Raw genomic sequence first — 26,828 nt, 5'->3', positions numbered from 1 at the left:
GGACACTCCACATAACAGTTATTTATATAACTTCAGCCACTTCTTGTAACATTTAGGACTGATAATTATTAATTCAATTTCGAAATCAGTACAATGTTTTCTAATTGTTTGAGTATCCGAAGTTCTTCGTTTGGTTAAATTTGTTTTTCCTTAAAATAAAAAAACATTTATTATATTCCTATGTATCACTTGAAAAAATAAACTTTTGAAATTCATCGACATAAATTTGAAATTGAAAATTATACAATTTAGCAACATAAATTAAAAATGAAAACTAATGAATCCCTTTACAAATAGATAGTCTTACTAAAAAGCCATTTTTAAATGGCTCATACATAAAAAAAAAAAAAAAAAAAAAAACGCCCATAGAAGACTGAAACTTTACAAACATAACTTTTTCATCAAAATGTGATAAAACATGGAACTTACAGGTAACCCTAAAATTGAAACACCCTTGAATACACGATAATATAATTTTTTTGTATAAAATTGACCTTCAATTTTGTATATTACCTTAAATATATACTTTTCTAACTTAAAATATTATATAACTATCTCTTTAAGTATGAGAGGCCTTGATCAGGCCTTGATCACGGTATTATTAAGTTTTTTCTTATTACTTTGAAAATAGATTAAAAACCATGCATTCATGTTTGAAAAAGTAATTTTCAGTTAGTTTTGCGACCAATTTTAATTTTTTTCCACTAAAATACTACTAAGATATGTAGTAACTAGAAACCCCTAAAATCGAATTTGCACATTTACATGAATTAAAACCATCACCCCGATAGTAAAAAAAGGGTTATAATAGACTTATTTTAAATTACTTATGAGTGATCAACTAATGTTTACTCTTATTAAAGGTAACTTGATTACTATCAAGTACAGTAGGAAGGAGATTGAGTAAGTAGATGGTCATTTGTGCATAAAAATAATTATTCTATATTTTTACTATTATTTTTCCTTATGTAATAAATTAAACTTTACATCCTTTGATCATTAATTATGTCTTTGTTTGTTTGTTTGATATTTCAAACCTTCTCTCTAATTTTTTTAAAACATAGAGATAATGCACATAGAAACATTCATATTTTTTGCATCTTCAGTATATAGTTGTATAAGAAAAATCTGAATGAATAAAAAAAATTAATTTCAAGTGATGCGTATCTCGTATAATATAAAAGCTTACATAATAAATTATTTCTTAAAATCTTAATTTACAATGCCTGATTAATTGATTGTATTTTGTAGCAATCGTCGGTAGTACACACCACCGCCAAAGAGGTAATCAAACCTAACAATATAGTGTGCCAACCCCTCTCTAATATTTACAAAAAAAAAAAATCTTCTAAATAGTACACTTTCAAAATAAAGACTGCACATATATGTAAAGAGTATTTCCTGAATACACACAGTCGTTTCATTTCGGCTATTCCTTACTATTTTATTAAAAGGGCTTGACTAACTTTGCTACAAATAAGACCCTAATTATACACATATATGTATATACATTGTGTATCCCATTAGATAAAGCAATTTGCGCCATTCAAACAATGCAAAGAAATATACATGACCTCCTTAGTTGAGTCAAATCGTCATTTAAAATAGCACAAACAAGCAATTCCTTGATTATGCATTAAAATATTCATATATCTTATACCCTGCAATGATAATTCAAACGTTACAAAAACCCTGTTATCTCAAAATATTACAAAAGTTTCCATCATAAAATTGACATTACAACTTTGTTTACATAATGACTATGAGTGGTACCATCTTTTGGTAATATATTGACATAGAATCCTTGACATAATTTTTGGGGGTTTTGCGTAACAGGACTCCCTTGGACATGCCCCCCTATGTTATAATAGAAGATAGAAAAATAAATTAGAAAGCTAGACACATATATCTAAAGATTTGTATTTTCAACTCTGTCTTGAGAAATAATAAGATGTAACCCGTGTTCTTCGATGTTATCCTTTTTAACTTTAGCCAAGGATTTGTATTAAGTACTAGTATATTTCATCAACTTTTGAATGACGTATTATAATTATCTTGGATTATTTGTAATGCTTTAGTTGTTGAGTCATTTTCTATGGTCTCGAAGTATGTAAACTCGGAGTAATGGACTTGCTACGATATAGGCTCCGACTCGAACAATGTTATTATAACATAACGAGGAGGGGATAGTAAATGTCCAGGGGAGGGGTCACGTACCTAATTGTTTGTTACAAAACTACATACAATGTATGAAACATTGTGGATAGTATTTTTTAGTTTGCTCATTAGCCCATATAGTTAGCATGGTATAGTTAAAAGGAGATTTTGTTAAAAAATGACTCAATTTTAACAACTTTCTTTTTTATAATATTATTTTTAAAATAAAGTATTTAATAAATAATTAATCTTTGCACTAACTTTCATCTTTTCAATGACTGATTTTTTTTCTTTCAGGATTGTAGCACTCTGTACAAAGGGGTCAGTTCAAACAAGAGTTTTAAATTTCCTCGTATTATTTTTTTCTTCTTTACTATTTTACAGTAAATAACGCTCACATCCATTTGTTTGTAGACCTCAGGGTTTTAACATTGATCTTATTCAATTAATAATATTGATCAGGGGTTTACCTTTAAAATGTTTTAACCTGCTTTAATATATTGAAAGTTGATAATTCCACACGGCTTAGATATATAGTACTCATGAAAATATTATTTAGCATTGTCTAATTTTCTTTATATCTTTGCCAAATTCGATTTATAGTTTCATTTTGTGAGTCGTATTTAAATAGAGTTTATAAAAAAACCACTGACTGAAACAATATTTAAAAAGGTTCAAACGATAGTAAACATAGTATACATGTCTGTTGTGTTAAATTTAGGCGTATCTAAGTCAAATCAGCTTCGAGTGATTTAGTTCAAAACAAATAGTGTTGTTCCATTCTCCTCGGCCCAGATTGGATCTAAAGTAAATGTATCATATATATAATTATAACTCAAAGGTCCAATATTTTTTTATGATATGCTTGATTTGATGCCATTGATTATTATTATTATTATTTTTTTTTTTTTTTTTTGGGGGGTATTTTGATTACATTTATGTAAATACTATATTAATGAGTTACTTTCAGGATTGAATAGGTGTTGTTAAGGTATGTGCTTAGACATTGATATATAATCCGAAGATAATGATGTTATTCATATTCATGACGTCAAGATATTTTGCCTCTTATATTCTACATTGGCCAAAAAAATAGCCGATTTTAATCAAATTCATATATATTTTTTTTATTATTTAACATAACAATTTTTAAAGCATTACAATAAAGTATAAAAAACAGGCCGATCTTTGAGCCATCTTAATGAATAGCTTATTGTTATAATGATTCATAGTGAATGAAAAAATATTCGAATCATTTCTTTGTAACCTTGAAACTTATGGGGATCAGGGTACTCTAAATTCTATAGCGAAAGGTGAATAGGAAATGCCCCATAAAGCGGGAACGGATGTGTCTACTTGTGAATCTGAATATAATTTTTCAACTTCCAAAGCTGTTGACAGAAAATGCCCTTATTAAGTAAAACTAGTGCGTATGCTCATGAGAGACAAAAAGTAACATTGAAGATTTTCTCAGGAGTTATGAATGTAAGGCTTTGTTGGACTCTGAATAGAACTGGGATCGACATTGGAGTGATTTCTGATCATACCTTTGACATATACAGAATGGGATGTGATCAATTTTTTTTGGGTGTTGACGTTCATTTTATGTTTATTTTACAAACCGACAAGATATGCACAACTGACCAACATCCCCCCACCCCACTTTTGTCAGTTAAATCTCCTGCGCAAAGGTATTTCTTTATTCCTTTCTTATATCCACACAATTGTCGTTCATAAACCCAGTTGAGTCATATGTAAACTGTTAGGAAAATTTCTTTTATAATTAAGTAAAAATAATATGAACTTTTTATTCGTCTAAATGTGTTTTTAACTATCGAAAAAAATAATTTTTTTAAATATAAATATTCTTCAAAATGTTGTAAATTTTGATGTAGCATCATTTGTAAATCGTACAATTACTTAATGATAACTCCTATAAAGTTAAAATTTAGGCTTGAGATAACATTCTTTATTTGTGAAAGGGTTTAAAAAGCAAGTATGGAACAAAGAAAAACCTATATTGCCTAATGAGTTTTTACTCTATAAGTAGAGGTGAAAATAAATATTTTGACATCAGTATCACATTGTATTTAAACTATTTCATTTTTTAAATACGTCAGTTTCAACGTTATTTGACTTTTGAGTGATTGCAAATCCATCGATATTATATTCAGAAAGAAGCTTTTAGTCCCAAAATCCCTATCGTACTCTTAAGGTAAGAAATGAGGTTAATCAAGAGACAAAGACCATCAATATTGTGGTTTTGTCGCACCACAGACAACCTTCTTTTCCTTTCACACCTTTTCTAAATCATAAAAAAGCGGAAGGCTTATATTTTGTTACCTCCTAAATACATTTGTATTTTCAAATATGAATAATTGATAATCTCTAATGTTAATTGATAACTGAGAAGAACTTTTTCCATATGAATCATTGTCGTGTTTGCTTATATTTTAATTACTTATTTTGTCTCTGGCTCAAATTCATAACATAAATGAGATTGCGATAGTATGCATTGAATGGGTGTATCATAGTTCTATCATTATTCAACAGAAAACAACCATTAAATGTTTTTGTATAATACTAAAAATTACATTTTTTGATTAAAAACAACGTATAAATCTCATTTATTTATTTGTTAAGCGGAAATATCCATGTGATTTAAAGTTAAATTTTTTTTAGAGAAAAGACTGAAAGCAGAATATTCAGAACCAATTTGAAGTGGTAAGCAAATTCACAAACAGATAGAATACTCCTTAGAAAAACAGAAGGGCATTTTACATTAAACAGACACAAATTTGTAAACTTAATAATATATTCCCCATACAATGAATATAATGTTCCTTCTCCCTCGTAAGGGGTATCCTATGTAAATCAAAATGATGAGTAGTGATGAAAATCCTGTGTATTCTGGGCATGTTTTCAAAAAAAGAAACCAAAAATTTACAATGTAACCCCGACAATTTGAGGAACATTTTGGAGTAGAGCCGCTTAGCTTTCATGACATTTCATTGGATCAGCTGCAATCGGTTGTGACAAAGGAGGTGGGCAAGAAGGAATTAAAAAGTAAATTAGGAAGGATTAGAACGAGATTCTACTCAAAGTCCAACAAGGACTTACTATATTAACTCTGCAATAAATCCTGAAGGTTACTCGGCGTCTTTTATGAGCACACAGGAATGGTCCATCAAGTTTTGAATCTTATTGAATGCAGTAAAAAAGAAGAGCAATACTCAGTACTTAAATAATATTACAACAACTCAGGAAAGGATCATTCATTTTTTCAGAATATCATCTCCAAAAAGAGGGAGAGCTTTAAAAAAAACCTCATTTTCAACACTAATTACTACTTTCCTATATCTGTTCCACTTTTTTTAAGCTTAATAATTACGAATATAGAGTTGTAAATCTTTGAAAAAATAAACCTGCGAGGTTTATTTGTGGTTGGCAATCGCAATAGTGTTTTTTTTATTTGTTTTTTTTTAACTTCCAAAGCTGTTAATATTACTATGTAATTCTTGAGGGAAGAGCATCTAAGTATAAAGTGGATGTGCTCATGAATGACGTAGAGTAACCCTCAGGATTTCTGTGGATGTTACACGTGAACGTCCTTGTACCAGTATCAAAAACGAATTGTAGATCTTAGATTGTAGATATTTCCTGCCTTTTCCCACCATAGTTAAGTATCAGTCTCATATCAAAAAGCTTTTAAATATAAACTCTCGTAAATTTCCTTACTAATGCATTATGATGATCTTTTAAAAAATATTTGAATTTAAAGAAATAAAAGGATGCCAAAAATAGAAATAAAAATCTTAATGCACTCATTATAATTCATCATTGATTTATTTTTGCTTTTTTGTTAGACAAGAAAAAAAATTAAATAAAAATACAAGCGATAAGACTTTATTAGAGCGTGCAAAAAAGAATATATGAATATTTTATTTCTTTATTTTAAAAAGTTTTATCGATTTTTCTTTTGAAGCATCCATAAAAAAGGTCTACTTCATACTAATGTTTATATAAAAACTGTCTGAATTCAGAATTTGAAGGAGAAGAAAGGGTGGGTAGGGACTGGGGTTAAAACGGGTCTACTTCATTGGTGGGTAGGCTGACACTTAATTTTTTTTTGTAATTTTTACAAGATGTATTTCATTTTTTTTTTTTTTTTTTTCAAGAGTAAAAATCAATTATTGCTTAGTAACACAGGGGAACATTTAGGAGGGGGGAATATCGTACAAATGAATTGAACACAATAATCGAATTTATATATGAAGGATCTCAGTATTTCACTAATTTTAATTCTGAAATATCTGGGATTTTAGGGATTCTGATCTATTATCGTTCAGAGTGATTAATTTCCCTTTAAAAAATCCCGAAATTAAAAGCAGGATATACAAAACTCATGTACAAGTAGTTTTTATGATTAAAAAGTGTTTTTATTGATGGTGTATCTTGTTCCAAACTCGATATATTTCTATTTTTAGGCTTAAAAAAATATGAAAAATGACACTTTTCTTTATAGTATTATAACTTCTTCATAATTTATACATAGTGAAGAGGAATATCATGACTTATATTATAGAAATACATTCAATATATAATTTAAAAAAAAGATATAATTATAAAATATGCATCTCTAAGATTTTGGTTCTAATTTGTAGTGATCCTATTTTTTTGAGGGTGTACTACCAATTTTTTTCTGATTTCCATGCCAATTACATGAGATCATACCTCGTAAAGGGAAGATCGAGGCTATCGAAGGAAGATAATTTTAACCTGATCATGTAACTCAAAAGATGTTCGAATTCAGATTCCGAATTCAACGAAGGACGATGGGAGGAGAATTCATCTGAGGAAAACTACTAAACTTTATAAGGGAGAAGAGTGGACTCTGTACATGGAAATGAGATACCAAAATTGAAATAATAAAGTGATCCATACACGAGATCAGTAGATAATTTTAATATTTCAAAATAGGATCACATGAAACATACCAAATGGAATCACTTAAAAAATACAGAATGTAACGAAAAAACTTGGAGATGCATATTTTTTAAATTATAGAATGAATATTTTTTTATAATATATATTCATTAACACTATTTATTAATAATAAGTTATGCGGGTCTAAAGAAAAGTTACGTTTTTCATCATTTTTAAGCCTAAAAATTGAAATATATCGAGTTCAGAACAAAATACAGAATTTAAAAGAAATACTTTTTAGAAATAAAAATCCTTTTACAGAAGTTTTATTACTCTGACTTTTAATTTGCGGATTTTTTAAGGTATAAAAATGACTCCTAACGATAATAGTCTCGAATTGCTATAGTTTTTAAGAATTTGAATGACTGACAATAAAACTGAGATCACTTTTGGATTCTGCACTCAAAGATAAATTCTTTTATGGCTTCAATTCACTTGTAAAAAAATTGATGCTGGTGAGTCCGCCCAATCTTGATCTTTGATATATTTTCTAAATTTGCTATTTGCGATTCATTTTTTATATTCATTAATAAGCATTAGTTTACATTTTTGGATGTTTTGTGTTTTATTTTAATCAAACCTGGTCCAACGGTCACTTGTTTTAAGTGTGTCACCGCACTAAGCGGCAATATCCAGCTTTCAAATTTAGAATTGATCCATTATAGGAAATTTAGTTTAAGAGGTCACCTGCAGTAAGTGGTTTCAGCTTATCATTCCATACTGCTTGATATAGGTTTGATTACTGGTGGTTAGTTTTAAGAGTGAAATATTGTTTATTACTTGAGTATTCAGTGAGATACAAGTATATAAAATTTAGTTAGTTAATTTGTTAGGGGTTGCTTGATACACACTACTTGAGACAAATTCTTGAGATAATTAACTTTAAAAAGAAATTAATTACACTTATCCATTTGTTATCTATTATGTTGTATTCTATATATTTATTATTTATTGTTGCAGTCCAAGTTAAAAGAGTGTATAAAATGCGAAATATACCTATATTGTTCGTTAAATTAATAGTTATATTTCGAACATACATTTTTATTTTCTGTTTTTATTTATAGAATCATACATGTATCCAATTTTTCTACGAGGTAAATTGGTACAATAAATTAAAGCACTCAAATTCATATTACAACTAAATTACCATTAACTATGTAGTAACATTGGGCTAGAAGTTGGAAATTGTTTTGAAATTTACAAAAAGAAGTTCACTTGACGAAATAATTTAAACATGCTGACTAATATGCAACACAGTCAGTTTTGTACGGGGTAACCCTGTTTTCTTCCTGATAAGCATTTAACATAAACAACTAGAGTTGTATTGATAATTTATGTACGACTTAACATCGGTCCTGCTCTACAACCGTCCAGTTCTTGTTATCGATCTTTGAAAAGTCCTAAATATTATAACACCCTCAAGAAGACACGATTTTCAATAATATTTTTGTAAAGTAACTCAATTTACCAATTGAATTGGTTTAGTAAAACTTTAAATATGCGTACAACACCCTTAATTTAGGGGTTAAATAATATAAGAATGGTTATGTCTTACAGTTAGGACCTGATTGTCTTAAAAATTTACTACCTCAGAATATCACAAATATTGGATCCTTTTTATACTTTTTTTTAAAGATATGCTAAGTTTTTGGAGTACAAAAAGAAAGTAATACAGTTGAACTTAAAAATAACCCATCAAATTTATTTTCAATGTCTCTTCAACGTATGAGACAAGGTAATACGTATAATTTGCAACCATAATTATCTTCGTATGCGGTATTTAAGGTACGTCATTATGTAGTCAAACAGTGTAGTTACAGAACACCCTACATTAGCCTGACTGGTTTTTTACTGGCCACAGGCTAGAGGGCAAGCATAGTTTACGAGCCATTCTTACAATCCTTAAGATTCAGGACAGGTCCAAAGGGAAAGTCAAAATTTAGGGGGCACTACACAGAGCCATCACTAAGATTTAAAAGGAGGAGGGATTTTCAATATTTCTTTTCAAATTTTGCGACTGGTATGTGGTGACTTTTAAAAAAAACAAATAAGATTGACCTTTTTCTTTTCTAACAAATAATATAAGGCCTGTTTTTAACAATTATAAATTTTTATAAAAGTGGTGTTTATTTAATAACGTTTCCCCTTTGTTCATTTTTCATAGTATATCCGGTTTTTTAGACAGTCATATTTATTTCTATTTCAAGAAGTCCTTACTTTACAATAAAGCCTTTATATATATATTTTTAAAAGTTACTATATAAATAATTTAAAAAAAATCTGACTCTGATCAACCCCCTCCCACGTCCCAACAGGTCTGCCTCAATATCTCTACATGCAATAATAATTGGTTTTTGATTAGACAACAAGGAATGATATTGTAATTAAAAATATGCGTATCTATTTTAAGTTAAATGTAGTTTGTTTAATTGGAAATTATTTTTCATATTTTATTATGAAAACCAAACCTAATTCTTATATGATATTTTAATTTCTTAGGTTTGCGTTGCGGCTGTCATACTTTCTTGGGTCTTCTCAGTTTCTCTCTATAGTATGATTATCCTTCCTGCAGATGGTTTTCACTTTAATGTGAATGGACTCATGATTTGTGAGCCATTCTATCTCTCAAACAATGTACTCATAGTTACATCTTGTCTATTTTACTTTCCAACAACAATGGCGCTCATGTACACATATGGCACAATATTTCACTCTACCAAAGTCAGGGCTCGCTATAAAAAAGTGGTATTTTCTACATTTCCTCGATTTGCAGCTGGGGATGCTGCAGCTAAGCAAGCAGAAAAGGTAAGCCATTAAGACTAAGACTAAATGAGTTTCTTTCTATTTTGCAGAGGTTTTATTTTATAAATTTTAGATATTTAAGCAGCCAACCTTTTAGTATTTGAAAAAAAATAAAAATGAATCGATAACGAAGAAACCCCAAAAAAGCAGCTTAGCTATCACGACGTTTCATTATATCAGCCATAAATGGCTAATTGAGGAAGGAAATAAACGCAAATCCAACTCATTATCTAGCAAGAACATTGGCCGTAATTACTCCGATATCGATCATTAATTCTACGCTCTACTTCCTCAAGAAATCCTTCGTGTTACTCTTCGTTTTTCACGAGTGCACTCACACGTAGTTACTTTATATCAAAATGGTATCTCCTCAAAAATAATTACATATCTTTGGAAAATAAAACAAGCTCCTTTAATTACCAGCTACAAAAAAAATGTATTACGGAAAATGCTTACAATTTTACAACTCTAGCAATAGTGTATTAAGACAAGGAAAATATATTAGATAGGCATTAAGAACACAGTACACATCTTGTAAAAATATATTCCTGTTTTCATTATAATACAAAGACCATTCTATCTTTACTTAATTATATAATTTATGCTATTATATATAATAACAGGTTAACTAAAAAATTCTGAGTGTTTTTTTTTATTTATTTTAACTATTAAATTAACATAGTTAGGATTACTCTATTCAGATGGCTCCAAACAGTTTTCTGACTAATTTTCTTTTCCCGGGAGAGGAAATAATTGCTCACATGCCGGTTTATCTGGACCATTTCCATGATTTTATCGACATTATCGATGTCTATATTACCAGAACAGAATTGTTTGAACCACCAGTTTTTGTTTCATTAGATAGTTTATAGGGCGTCCATAAACAGCAAAAAAATGGCCGCCTGCTCTGCCTTTTTACTTTGGTTGTAGTGATAATGAAGAATTTATCGATTTTTTCTTTATTACCTCCATTTTGGAATGTTGTAACACACAACGAGCTTCACCAAACACAAAACTGTAAATCAACAGTTTTAAGTGTTCCCTTGCACTTTATGCATGCTTTAAGCTTTTTTTTATTCAATGTATTATTCATGAGATATTCATGATTCACTAAAGACCTTGAGCGAAAAAAGCTTATAATTTTTTACCTAACCTAATATATAACTGAATAACTAAAAAGGTAAAAAAAAACATCATCATCAATGACGTAATAAGGTATCAAATTTACCATTTTTAAGGAATGACAAGTAAAATCAGACTGCATGCGGTCTTCTGTTTTAAATAAGGACAAACCCAACACATAACATTATAAGTGTACAGAAAATGCCCAACTCCAACACACAGTTTTTTTAAATTATAATTTTTATAGCTATATAAGTACCATTGAGTCTACATACTTTAAATATTGATTTAGTTTATAACTATAGGAAGATATTAATTATATTTAGTCAATAATTGTGCTACGTAAAAGAAAATATTTGGAATATAAGATATTTAACAAGATGAACAACAAAGGAACAGGATCAAAATATATCCATAACTAATATACACATCAGTTTCTTAACATAATGATTGCACTCGTACCCTAGGAAAAACAATACACTCAGCCTTTTACTGCAACGTTACACTTTACACTAATGAGATTGTCGATTCACAAGAATAAGTAATGAACTAGCATGGCTGTGGTTATACTCTACGCAACATCATAATTTAAAAAATGGATTTATGTTTAGTTGACAAATTATTCAAGGTTTTATCAGACTTTGCTTATAAAGATTTAAGTTAAAAGACTCTTGAACGAATCACGTCAAAAATCCACAAAAATATTAAATTCAAGGCCATTGTAAATATAATGTTAATATTTGCACAGTATTACAATATGAGAAAAAAAAACATTTCAGATTGAAAAATAAATTAAATACAAATTTGTAAATACTGAAAATATTCATCCATACACATCTGGGATATTTTTTTTGTATAAATCTTTTCAAAAATAGTTATAATAAGCAGTAGCAGGGTTGAACTCCCGCAGGAGAGACAATTTTTAAATTTTTTTAACACCCCTCCTTATCAGATTTACAAAATCATTACAGCTTAAAAAATATATATTTTAGGGCAATTTCAGACTATGTAATTTTATTTTTTACAAAAGTAGTTCCAATTTTCTTTCAGATTATTGTACGACGTTCTAAAATATTTTTTTAAATGTCAAGAATAATGTCGAATCTTGTTCTTGTTTTCAGGAAATTATTTATTTTTATAATTTGCCCCAATCAAATAATCATCCTGCCTCTCTGTAGGCAATAATTATATATTTTGTGTTACGTTTTTTGGATCTTCTCTTCCAAGAAAAGTATTTACTTTAGGGTTTATAAGCGAAAGTAACGGAGATTAAGAATATTAGTTAGTTAGTTAAATGCTTATTACTGTTATCCATACATGTCCAGTGTAGGCATGTCCAATGTGTCTCAATTTTTCTCTTCCGAGCTTGATACACTTTGACTTCGGCTTATTAAGCATAGTATGAGTATGTCACATCAATATTGATGGAAGAAGTCATGAATTACCCTCTTTATTTAGCTTGGAGGCGTCCAAATACCAAACTGGTTTTGGCTCTCATTATCCCTCTTCTTAATATGGTCTGCAAATTCATTTCCTGTCATGTCAGAATGTCATTTGCACCATTCTAGATATATATTTTTCTAACTCATTCTTTGATGATAGTTTCTTTACATTTAAAACTTATTCACAAGTAGTATGTGGATTAAAGATGGCAGTAATTGCTGGTTAGGAGTCTGATCTGATGTTTATTTATTTTCTCTCCTCGTGGGGTTATCATGTTGATTTTCGAGTTTTTTTAAATTTTATATGGCCAAAATACACAAAACTTTCATCACTACTAATAACTTCCCAACAAGTTATCCGTGTTTCTCTCTCTTATCCATGAGTTCATGCACTTAATATATAAATCTTGTCTCCACAAGAAAGAAAAAATAATGATTTTTGCTTTGGAAAAAAGAGAGAAACACTTTTCCGGTTAAAACATGGAAAAAGTATAGCAGTCATGGAAGTTCATATTTCTTACAATTATATAGAAATGGCAATAAGAAATGCCCTCATTTTCAATGCCTTTTTTTGTTATTTATTACGTACTCAAAAGTAATGAAGATATAAAGATGTATGTACATTTGGGGCACACATCAATTCATGTAGCTAATCGATGGTATATGTATATTTTATTAATCATAGCACTTTAAACAATATATTCTTTGATTGATGGTTTTAATGAAAAATAAATTTGGTTCCATCAATAAAAAAAAGTGTGGAAGAAGGTAGTTATGTTGAATGGATGAACGTGGGAAAGAGGTATGCATGTGAAAATTGTAAAAATACTCGTGAACATAACAATTTTATAATATTCCTATATTCCTTCCTAAAAATCCCAAGAAAATAATAATAGCTTACAGAATATCAATACTCAACTTGAATTAGTTTTATTTCCTATTCCTCTTTAGTTTCAATAATATCTGCTGATAATTTTCTCTATACCAATTAACCCTATCCTTGTATCGTTGATGAATATTCATCTGTTCAAGTTTCCTTATTAAGGCTAAAGAGACAGCCAGTTCTATGATCGTTACATTGTACTTTCATTTAGCCACAGTGAAAAAAACAGATGAAACGAAAACAAGTTCTGAAAGAGTTGATAAGAAAATATAATTAAACGTATGTAATCAATTATTATTGAATGTATAAAATCCTAAGATTTTGACATTTTGATACAAATAATCACAAACGAAACATCAATATCCAAAATTCTAAGGATACATTCGAAGGAGTGGTATCTTTACTCATTAACATACATTTAAAAATAAAAGTATATATTGGTAAGCTTAAAGATATATCCTAGCCAAATTCTACTTCAGGACATCCAAGACAAATTATCTATCTACATATTTAGTATTATTGAGATGTTTATACAAAAATGTTGTATCCACAAGGATGAAATAATTATTTAATTCCTCACACACTTCCCTTCTTCACACATAAATCACCAAAATGAAGGTTCTACCTTCTTGAAGGTAGGGGAGTAGACTTTGTTCAAGCAAGAACTTGTCTCAGCATTCAGGAGTGCCATGGCCTCAGCCTGACAATCCCGTACTTGGCAGCCAAATTGTAGACGTTGTCCTCTCCTCAAGCCTTGCTCTTGGCATCAAGAAACTTTTTCCCTGTGCCTAGAAGAAGGTGAGTTTCAGAGGGAAGATCAAAGAGATGTTCATGGACGCAGTTCTTGAAGTCTTTGGCTTTAGAGAGGAGAGAACCACTACTACTCTTTTTGAACTCCATTACCTGCTCCTTGATACGACTAAGAGTCCTTGGAATCTCGGTATTTTTGAAAGGATTGGAAGCTTCATAGACGTAGCAAAGATGCGTAGAACTGCAAGACTGAAAGTCCATAGAGGCAAAGAAGTCCAAAGAAGAGAGGTTTTTTGGCAGAAAATTGGATACTTACGTGTTCGTAAGTTTCTAGGACATTGTGAGCACCGCCATAAAAACCAAGTGCTTCACTCCCAAGTCTTTGAAGCCCTCGATGGATCTGCTGGAGAATTCTTTTTCTGTATCAAATTGAGACAAACCTTGAAGAAACATCCCCCCCCCCCACTATCTAGTCTAGGCTTGATGTCATAGTCTCTAATAATATTTTTCTTGACATCCTTACAGATTGGAACAAGTCTTTTGTCAAACTCAGTAGATCCCTCCTTATGTTCTTTCCTAAATTCCAGCCCTCTCAAGAGAAAAACTCCTGGCATTTAACTCATCTCTCTGTCAAGATCAGCTGAAGCTTTGGTCCAACCAAAAGCCAACCAATATTTATCATCAAAGATTTGCCAACCTGAAGGGTCTGTCGACCTGACAGATTGACAGAATGCTGAGTAGAGAGGAAAATTTGAGCAGACATCTAGCTTCAGTTACCTTGAAGTAAGCATCACCCATCTGAACGTGGGATGAGATTCCAGAGATGTTTTGCAGGACAACATCACAAGAACAAGATTAGGTCCGGTCACTCTGTGTAGCATTGACAAGTTTCCATTTTCCTTTCGGTGACATTTTTGTGAGAATTTTAGAAGACCTTGCTATTAGATGGCAGGTGTACCTGATTCCTGCCTCGAACTCCTGTTAGCGTTTTAAACAGATCTGTAGATCCTTGGGCTATTTGCCAAGGAGGATTGTGGGTCTGCCGAGAGAAACAGGGGAATCAAGAGTGTATTTGTTTGTCTTGCCGACCACACAAATGTAACAGTAACAGTCCACTTTAGAGTTATGGTGGGCCCTTGTAAGGAGGTTGGAGAAGTAATCTTTCACCTTCAAGAACTTATAATCCGTTAGATTGTTTTAAGCCTTGAGGGAGAACTTCCCTGTTCACCTTACCTCAAAGCCAGAAACGGCAAGATTAGCAGATCGAAGATGGAAGACAGTCCTGATGGTCCATATAGCCACTGAACACGAAATCGAAGACCTTTAGCTTTTGATCCTCTGAAAGAGGTCTCAAGCTAGCTTTTTTACAATATACCCCACATCTTGAAGGCATCTTGCTGCTTAGTGCTTACTACATTCCCCTTAAAGCAAAGGGATAAATTCCATATAATATTACTATTTACGTATTTAAAATCAAATTAGCACATTCTTTCACTTCCAGTGAACATCAACTACGCAATTAGATAGCTAGAGATGATATTTTTTTTATTGATAGTGCAATAACAAAGGAAGAAAGGATACTAAATGTTCATATTAAGTATCCTAGTTTTGTTTTGAATTGGTATAAAACCCCAGATCTAAGATTTTATACAAATTCTGGGAGTTGAGAGGGATATCTACAATATAAGGTCATAATATTAGAATTTTTTTTTATGATATTGCGCCCAGAAGCTTCAACAAATTGAAAAAAACCATTTTTTAGATGATTTAATTTCATTTTTTGACCACATTTGGAAATAACAAAGTACACACTATGGTTCCTTGCCTGGAATATTTTATTGTCAATAGATTCTGGATGCCAAATGTCATAGCTTTTGAGTTTGGTGTGTCATTTTGATGATTATTTTTGTTTCCTCAAAACTATGCTACTCTAGGTCACTATCTGTTTACTTTGATCTCCCCTCTCCCCCTCGTCACGGTGGATTGTATCTGATCCAATGAAACTTTATGATAGCCAAGCTGCTCTACTCCAAAACATTCTTTAAATGGTGAGGGTCACCATAATGATTTTCGAGTTTTTTTTTTTTTTTTTTTTTACATGCACAAAACACATTTTTCATTACTAAACATTTGTGTTCATTTCCTTCCTTTCACTGCCGATAACAGCTAATTTAATTAATGTGATGATGTCTAACCTGCTCTCGTCTTAAGCATTTTTCAAAGGGTAACCACGTTCATTTTGTGATTTCTTGTACTTTGACTAATTGGCAAGTCATATTTTATACAATTATATACATTCCCACTACTAACTTTTGTCTGTGTTTAAAAAAAAATTAGGATTACTTAGATGTAATCTTTAAATATAAAAAAAGATGTAGTAAAGGGGGAAAAACATTAGTTATACAATATCTAACCATGTAATCCAAGTACATTATATATTCTTTGGACATTGAAAGGTCGAGGAAAGAAAAATCATTTTTATTTCGCCATCTTTGATGTTTGAATTAACTTTAGTGTGGATAAAGTTGAGTATTCTTCGTAAAAGGGGAAAAATAATTTGTATGATTTTTTTACTCAGTGTGTTGCAAAGTTTTTTATATTATTTGAGGTAAGAGAGAAGGGACCTTTTTTGTTGCATAAATAGTTGTTATACTTTTGAATAATTATTACTTTTTTGTAAAGACGAAATTCATTCAAAATACACATGTTTTGTGCGTAGTGTTGCATGGACTTGAGTCTAACCGAACTGAGTCGAATCGAATAACTAAGAAAAGAGGGGTAAAAAAATTTATAAATAAATATGTTTAGCAAGTTGTTGTTGTTTTTCCGTTGTCCCGTTTTTTTTTCTGTTTTTTTTTTTGGAATTGGTAATGTAAAAAATTAATTTTCTTTTCCTTACCTGTTGCCATTATTATTTAATTTCTGGGAAGTGAACTTTTTCTCCTACTCAATATTCCTTTGTGCTCTTATAAGACGGAGTAAGTCCTCGTTGGACTAGAAGTCAAATTGAGGATCAACATTAGAGTAATTCTCGTCAATGTCCTTGTTTATTTCCTTCTTCCCTTCCCCTCTTCAAAAAGCAACTGTAACTGATATAATAATGCAACATCATGACAGCCAATCTATTCTTCTCCAAAACATTTTTCAAATCGTCATCCTAATTTTCGGTTTTTTAACATCACCAAAATACACACCATTTTCATAAAAAAGTATCAGGATATCATACAACTGGGACACATAACAGTTGGTGTGACATTCCGCAACACCAGCGTCCTCAATCAATCTTTACTTATCTATAGGGGATTTTTATTTTTTTTTAAATGATTATTATTTTCTGAGCTACGAGATTACAGTGTTACATTTGAAAAAAAAATACTGTTAAAATAATATTTTTTCCAAAAAATCTTTTACAGAGACTTTTAACTATCGATTTCAAGCTTGCATTTATTGATAGCAAGAGTTGCATGATTCTTTTATAATATAATTTTTTTAAACGGTAAACAAATATAGAGATAATTTTTATAATTATGTTAAGTGCAATTTATTGTTGATACAAATACATTTTCAGCAAGAACATCTTTTAATGCAAATTTTTCCACCCCAAATAATCTAATTATCATTTAAAGCACAAAGTAACTAGGGCTACCTATAAGGCTCCGTAGATTTCCGCGTCCCTATAGTTTGCCCTGAATTTATCCAAATCATTATTATTATTTTTTGCCTAAAAGCTATTTTATCAATCTTTGATCAAATGATTACCAAATCCCATGGCTCACAAAGAAAGAAACCAAAGAAATCACAAAATGTATCCTTATGCCCAATGCCTTATTCAATGACATATTTTAAGGGTGTATTTTATTTACTTACTTACACCAAATTTAGATGTAAGATGACCGAGTATTTCTTGAATGTTTAATATTTGCAAATAAATGTGAGATTATTTAATGCGTTACAAAGCCATTTTATAAATCGAGTCTGTCTTATCAGGGATTAAAAGAACATCATAATAAATTGTGATTGGTTAGAAAGTCAATAAAAGATAGTGCTGGCAAAAAAAACTCCAGGAAGAGGCTTACAGATAAAAATCAAAACAACTCAATAAAAAATGAAGTCGAGAAGAATTTTTTCCATTTGAAAATCAACTCATCATTTAAGTTGAGTTGATATTTGTTTGACTCGATACATCACTATTTATGAGAGAGCAAATGAATGCATTGTTATTATGTATAAGAAAATATGACGGATTTTTAGTTTATTGTGTTTTTGAGTGGTACTTATCAGCACTTACTTTTTTAAGCATTCCCTTCTTTTTAATACAAATTTCTTATGAATAGAACAAAAGATATAATTCCATCAGTACTTTAATATTCTTCATACAAATTAGTAGTGTTGATACTCGGTCTCAGATTGATTTTCAGACAAGACCACAAGCCAAGACTTCGTTTGATGTCAAATTATTTTTTGATCTGGTAAAATTATATAGTTATTTTGCAAAATTCTTAGAAAAGGAACTAAAAAATGAGCCCTCATGGGCTTAAACATCTCAAAAGTTGACACTTGTAAATATAATTTCGTGCATTAAAATAAATTTTCGCAACTCCACTAAGGGGTCTGAAAAAGTTTCTGTATGAAGTAAGACTTTTTTATCAATATAAAATCTTTACCGATTAAAAAAAAAGTAATTTGTGTATTCTGTAATATATTTCTAAAACAAAACGTTGTGTAATTTAAAGCTGAGTAATTCTTACCCTATCCTGGCTAGTTACGAAGTGGGTTTTGTTTATCTCCTTCATCTCATAGGTGCTTGCATCCAGTTTAATAAAATGTCACTACAGCTAAGCCTCTCTCCTTTAAAACATTGTTCAAATTCTCAGGGTGACGACGTAACTTTTCGTTTTTTTTAAACATACCGTTGGATAGTGTTATGTTCATCTTTGGTAATGACCAGTGAGATAAACATCGTGTCTCACTTTTTTAGAATTAAATTAGACATAACATGTGTAATCATTCATTAACTCTCTGTATTAGACATTCCCTGTCTAAAAAATGAAACTAACAATATATCATAGCTTTTAATATTAGTGGAATTATTTAAAAGATGATATATGTACGTTAAAAAATATCTGTTTTGGCTCGCAGAAAAAAGGAACTGTGTCTATGCGCATACATTAAGGAAATTCAAATGAAATACAAATTGCTTTGAATTGGAAATCTATTTTTGTATGAGGAAAAACCTTTTATCATAGCTATTAATCATATATACAAATAAATGTAAATACATTACTATGATATAAAGTGCATTTACTACTACACTTGAACCTTAAAATGGATTAGAAAATATTAAATCGTTTGTAGAGTTGCAGGAAATATAATTTATGATAAGTTTAAAAAAATTGCAATTTGGCAATCTGATCAAAGTTGATATTCATGTAAATACCCAAGAGTGTATGAACATAAAGACAGACTTTGCTCTATTAATATGGACTTTTGAGTAGAAAACATTTAAGTAAAAGTTTTGTTTCCTAATGGTGGATGAAGAATAACACTGAGGATTGGTTGAGGAGTTACAGGTGTAGGTCCTTGTTAAACACTGAGTAGAATTGCAAATTCAGTGACGAGTATTTTCTTCCTATGCCTTTGCTAGATGCGGAGTAGAATTGGTGTTTATTTCCGTTCTCTCTGTTAATCACAGCAGACCTAAGAATTCTTAAGATTTGTAGGATTATTTGTTTCTTTTTTAAGTATACCGCCTGGTCATATTTTGTACAACTCTCATATTTAGTCTGTAGAGCCACTAATTGAAATGTATTCGTAATTTAAAAAAAAAAAAAATTATGATGAATTATAACGACAATTCATTAGAGATATATGTATTTTTTGAGTATGTATAAATGTACAGAGTGCGATAGGGAAATTTTCTGCGTCATCTAAATTTTTTTTTTGCGTCAATGAAGGTTTCAGATGACATTTCAAGCAATTTTACGAATCATGTGTTGCTTTTCTCGCGTATTGTTTTGATTTGATCAAGATTGCACAAAAAATGAGTGTACAGGAATCAAAAAGGCAAAGGGTTTCGGATCTGTTCGACAGAAATGTTAATCCAAAAATAATTTCAAACATTATCAATGTGACCGTGGGGACAGTCCAGAACATCAGAGTAGCCGAGGGTAATGGAAAGGGAGTCAAAAGGAAGGCAGGAAGTGGAGGAAACGGTTTGAAGCAAGATGGAACATTTCTCAAGTCCCTTGAGAGTAAGATCAAGGAAGATCCAACTACATCAATGTGCCACTTGGCTCACAAATTCAAGGTGGATGAGGAGGGCAGTTCATGATGACCTTGACTTTCAGAGCTTTTTCGGAGCTCCAAGACATCTCCTCATCGACAGGATAAAGACTTAAGGCTTGGGAGATGCAAAAAACTTCCTAATTACTTGACGATTCATCCATTGACTATGAAGATCTTCTCAGACAAGAAGATCTTCACAGTCAAATGAGAAAATCGGCGCTGAGGGCTACTATAAGGTTCTGATGTGGAAAATCTTTTTGAACAACTATGTGTGGACTCAAGATGGTACCTCTAGCAACACGGCCTTGAAGACACATAACTTCTAGAAGAAATTTCTTACTGCTGGGACAAGACCTTCTGGTCCTCTTCTAATCCTGATATCAATCCCCTCGACTTCAGCGTGAGGAGAGTCTTAGAAAGCAAAGTTTGGAAGATATCAAGCAATAAATGTGAAGGATCAAGAAACAATGGACCAACATGAGCACAATTTATATTGGGGCAACCTGCACCAAGTTCCAATCTCGTGTGAGTGCTGTGATAGAAACTGGATCCGGACATATTGAATAGTTCCTACCAAGGTTGATTCCTAAAAGTGTTTTAATAAAAATTTTCATTTTACATTTCTTATAAAAAGTTATTAAGGTTTTTGTTTAGTGTCTTAAACACAAAAAAAAATCCCAATCACACTCTGTATATCAATCATATCTTTTGAATTTTGCATTACTAATGAATAGTAATTTAAGTAATTGAGGGTACTATAGAGGAATAATATTTGCATAATGTAAACTCAGGATTTTTTATACAAATTAGAAGTTGTTATGCCAACTAATCAACATATATACATTTATGCTTCATGGCTTTTAGTGTGAGTGGATTTTTGGCCAAAATCATTTTTACCGAATTGCATTCCGCTGAACAGACATTTCGCCCAAGGACCATTAGGGACATTTTACTGAAAATGATTTTTAGTATATTGATGGATATGATTTTATATTTCAATTTCAATACAGCAATAATGTTCCAAATTATGTTGATTTTTTCACTGTTTTGCCAGTGATTTTTTAAGATATCCCATTTTTTCTTTGATCTACTTATGATTGAAGCATCAATTGCTCGGTTAGGGATCGTGACATAATTAACATTTACTTGTTTCCATGTAGCAAGTGGAAGAACATCAACCATCATAGTATCATACTTATTTAGAGGTATGTACTACATAACGTTTGTCGAAGTAGATAACAGTATTTTAAGAAATAATTAGAAGTCATTATTTTTGAAAGGTTATCAAAAAAGGAATTAAATATTTATATTAAATAAAAAAATATTTATAAATATAAAAATATGCTTAAATAAAAAAAAAATCAAATATAGAAATTAATCTCTCTACCTTTTTAATTCAGTACTTTTACTCCTCATGGACAAATGAAAAAACAATCAAATCAATTTTTTGAATCAATTTCAGAGGGAAGAAAGTCTCATGTCAATTTTACAAAAATGACAAATATATTTTTTACAAAGCGCTTCAGAAGAGGAATTGAAGAAAAAGGTAAAGCGTTTTAATGCGTCTTGATGTCAACAAAGATAAAACAAAAATCCTTGATATTGATTCCAATAAGTATAATTTGATATCCATGTTTGGATGTGAGGTCGTCGAGCATATAAAATAGTTGGGGATAACATTCTCAAGTCTAGGACCAGACAATAAATATTTAATGGAAGAGATGAATAAGATTGAATGCAACGCAAAAATAATCAAAGCTGCCAATATGAACTTCTCCAAGAAGGTATTTTTATGTGAACTCCAAGTTCATTTACTACCTAACGGGAGACTCGAAAGGTATCCTCAGTATTGATAGAAGTTTCCAAAGTATAAAAAAATTTCGTTCCTAGAGGAAATATTAAAAATTGGAATTTCCAAAAAGTATGGGCAGTTGTGGGCTCAATTCTTCACATGATTTTAGGGCGAGATAGCGGCCGTTTTTTGAGTTTCTCGACTAATCCACACTCCAGTTTTTCTATCCTTGTTGCTGTGCTGGGTGCGAATCAAATCAGCTATTTCCTAGTTCCAAAAGATAGATTATACTTTTCTTACTTTAAAATTTCTGAGTTGAAACTTGGCCCAGGGCGTATTTTTTTCCCAGTTCGTTCCAAGTGATTTTTTCCCTATAAAGCATTATTCTCAATAAGGATGAGTGAATGATGTTTTTTTAAGGATACAATTTTTGTCTTTTCTTAACAAATAAAGATATACGGTTTTGTCTTGGAGTTTAATTCGTTTAAGTTCACTTTCACATTTTTATGAAGTTAAAGAGTGTTATAAGTGGATATAGATAAGGACCACTATATACAGTGCACCCTGTGTTCAGGTTCGATGCTATATGTACACGCCTGCAATAGTTAATTAATATGAATACATTTTTATTTCAAAATATGTTTATGATATATGTCAGGTGCACAATATACAGTGTACCCCGTTACTTTTTTTCATACAGACAGACACATTTTGCCGAATAAAAATAGTAAATACTTATTGTATGTTTCTTTAATTGGCAAGATAGAGTTGAATCAGTTATGTTTAAGTAAACATTATATGTACATAGTATCACAATTACTCCCTATGACCTAAGGTTAGTCGAAATACAAGGTTAGACCATCATGTAATCGAGCTTTCTAGAATTTTCAATTTGATATGTCGTACCGACTGCGGGGCAAGATTGACAAAACACGCAACCACTCATAGTGTATGACGTCATTATTGCTAGAATTTTTAATTTAATGTATCGTCCCGCCTACCCGTCAAGAAAAAAATATTTTGAGAAAACACGCAACCATTTATACACTATCACTTCTATTTTAAAAAGAATGTGTGGAAGTCAAACATCATTTGTACATGCATTATGGTATAACCTTGTATTTCTATTAACCTTGATCTGAACTAGGAATTGTCTTGAAGTCCATACATATAATTTATATTTCCTTCCCTAGGAACATACGTGAACTATTCACTTTGAGTTTAAGTGAATAGTTCTTTTTATATAATAATAAATTCTTTTACTAGTTTGAAATTAGAAAAATGGCAAATGTATAAAGGATACTTATATTTTTAGTAAACTAATTAAATTAGACAGCTGACTTACTTCACTACAACATTAACGGAAAAAATGCCTTGCGTAAGGTGCTTGACAATTTGAGAAGTTTTTTAAGACCCCATAACAGCGACAGGATTGATTTTACGTCATATATATGAAGGACTGATGCAATCATATTCCAACCCATTTAAAAATGTTTATAATGGTTAATAAATAATAAAATACAACAATTTTAGCATTAAAAAAAATCCGGGATTTAGTCTAATAATGATTTAAGATTACATATTTTAAAAAGTATTTACATAAATGGAACACATATAATTTGTAATTAGATATTGTATTTCGTGCATAACTTAAATTATTAAAACATCCAAGGTATTCTCCCACTTATTTTTTCTTCGGGAAGTAAAATCATGTGTATGAAATAATGCACATGAAGTACTTTTTTTTATTATTTTACCTAGTCATTTTCTTCGAGATAAAGTCATTTCAGAGTACATTTTTATTAGGATAGTCTATAGAGAACACTTTTTGAATCTTCATTTAATTTCCTCTGGGTGAATTGATAGCTATTTCTATAAGTCTACACCGGAGGATCTCAAACTGTATTCAACATGAAACGTTCTTTGATTCAGAAACTATTATGGAGAACACCAGGTTTTTATAATATTAACATTCCTTATGAACCCTTTTATTTCGCAAAACCAATATTCGAGACCACTAGTACCAATATTGGCATCCCCGACGTTCTGAAGAACTAAACCCATCATCAACCTCAACAGGCTGATAGACAAGTTTCATCACTATTTTTCGGACTTCAAAATGGATATCCCAATGATGGAGCTCACGAGGGATACCTTCAACTTTCGGATTGACAACTTCCCAAAGACATCGAAAATCAATTTCATAACTTGAAGCATTGACTTGGCGTAATGCATTCTGAGCCACAATGCATTGTTTGTGTCCTTGTGTTGCTGTGGTGGCACTCACACAATAGGCTGCATTCCTCCGCCCCATATATCTGTGCGGATCGGTGTTTTCGAGCATGTTTGAGATCAAAATCAAATTTCAAAACCACCTGATTGAGCTTGGATCTGGTTTGCCCTGCGCCATTTCAAAAGTGGAACCGAACATTGAGGTGCTCGTGAAGGCTAAACAAATGGAAAAGTATCATTAACCTTTATGCGTCTAGTGCTGTATGTTGTTCATGGGCCAAATTTATTTTAAAAAACAAAACAAAAAACATAACGAATATTTACATATATATTACATTTACATTTGGCAGCTGTTCAGAAGAAGTATTATGTGTGCAAACAAAAATTAAGGGACGTAAAATGGCACAAAAAGGTAAAGCGTATATTTACGTACTGAACACTGCCTGGGTTAAAAATGAAATTGTCAAAGGTTGATACTGTAGTTTACTAAAAATTGGTAAAATGGAGAAAAAAGATTAAGAACGCCTGTTTTATATTGAAAGAAGCAAGATATTACGAATACCCATGAGTGAAACGTTGTTTTTTTAATAAAGATTTCTTGACTCACCATACTTAATCTGGACTCATGAAACCTCATAAAAATGTTACTTACTAATACATTGAACATTCTCAAAAAACTGTAAGGGTACAGTGTTTGAATGGATAAGTTAAAATAGTACTCCTTAATACAAATAATATATTGATTTTTAAATACTTAAAATTGTTATGCGTCCCTAAAAGAGAATTGAATTTCTGTAAAAGTGCTCTGTAAAAGCCATTATTTTAATTAATATAATTATAAAGTTGTTTATTTCATGATTAAAATTAATTAAGTAAACAATAAGTATCTGTCAAATACAACAATAGTTTGCCATTATTTTTAATCTATGCATTATTAAAGTTGTATTATTTCTATAAATGTTGTATTTGTAATAGATTGATCCATTAAGAACTTTTTGTAAAAATGTTGACTCTCATAGCTCTAATATACAAAAAAGATGAAATTATGAAACAATTTTAGAGTTAGCCAAACACACTTCATCTTTCAAAATTGACGTTTTTTTCGAAAACTTTGTCTTCTCTTTTTGATAACTTCAAACCACAAGAAGCTATGATTTAATGTATTGTATAAATTTTTTTATATAATTAAATTTCTTTAAGAAATAGTTATATTAATTATAATTGTATGAAGGATATATTTTTTAGCTTATTACTAAGAGTGCACAAAATTTATCTTTTTTAAAACTACCAAATTTTTATAGTAAAAATACACAATATTTTCATTATAGGTTTTTTTAATAAGTCCTTTTTTTTAAAATTAGTCATTGAAATATTTTAAGAAATAAAAAAATAAAAAATTTATATAAATCTTCGATTTTTTTTTAACAACGTAACACAAAATTGACACAATTAATTATTATTATAATATAAGAGTAATATTAGTAATTGAAATAACCTCGAACAGTCTTTTCTACTTAATGTACTTTTTTTTAAATCGGGAAATCTCTTTCGATGATCCTGGCCTGTTTGTAATAAAAACTGTTTTTGCTCGTCATCATTAGTAATTAAGGAGTAGAATTTCTTCATGAGAACAAATCCTCTTTCAGCTGAATTTTAAGTTGTTAACGATTGAACACGTCACTTTATAGTCATCTCTTGACCTCCAAGTTTCAGGGTCAGCTTAAAGAATTTATTTTTATGCCTAAACATATAGAAAAGTTCAGAGTATTTTTTGAAACAAATTTTGCAAATTATAATTTCCCAATATTTTTTTAAATCTACTTTTATTCGTTTTGGGATATTTGATGGCTTAATAAACCCTTCCGAATTTATTCTTGAGATGATACTTGAGAAGGTGCTATTTTTTTTGTTTAAATACAAAAGGTGCTTGAAATTTTGTAATTGTTGGATGTGTTGTGTTTTAATACAATACAATATTACATATATTACAATATGGCTGACTTTAGACCGGCCTCTATGTAGCCTTCCTCCAGTTTATGGCTTTTTAAAGAAGAACGTCTGAAGCATCTCTGATCCAAATTTGGATTAGCTCCGAGCTGCCATCATTACAGCGTGGCACGCCATGAGCGCGACCTTCAGTGTCAAGAGTTACCAGTCTGTTTGCAGGCAAGAAATAAAGGAAGACATACAAAATAGCTAAATATAACATTGAAACATATCACGAATTTGTTTTTAAGTTGTCCTTCCTTAATTAAAAACAAATCACGTTTTTATAATCTAGACATGCTCCGGTTTGGGTACCCATTTTGTAGTATGACAACGTCATTGGCTGATAAATTTGATGAAGTCCTCTCTTTTTTTTTTTTTTTTTTTTAAG

The 26,828-nt window shown here is 30.5% G+C and overlaps 1 protein-coding gene across 1 annotated transcript in view; it reads left to right on the top strand.

Annotated features, from left to right (window-relative positions):
* The window catches only part of LOC121113691 (trace amine-associated receptor 8b), an 89,916-nt gene that overhangs the window by 43,400 nt on the left and 19,688 nt on the right, over positions 1-26,828 (top strand). The window contains exon 4 of the mRNA XM_040707535.2: positions 9,643-9,948. Within this exon, the coding sequence (XP_040563469.1) occupies positions 9,643-9,948 (306 nt within the window). The remainder of the gene's footprint in view (positions 1-9,642; positions 9,949-26,828) is intronic.

The sequence above is a fragment of the Lepeophtheirus salmonis genome, chromosome 2 (genome assembly GCF_016086655.4).
Source record: "Lepeophtheirus salmonis chromosome 2, UVic_Lsal_1.4, whole genome shotgun sequence".
NCBI lineage: Eukaryota > Metazoa > Arthropoda > Copepoda > Siphonostomatoida > Caligidae > Lepeophtheirus > Lepeophtheirus salmonis.
This window is presented reverse-complemented; position numbering and strand designations above follow the sequence as displayed.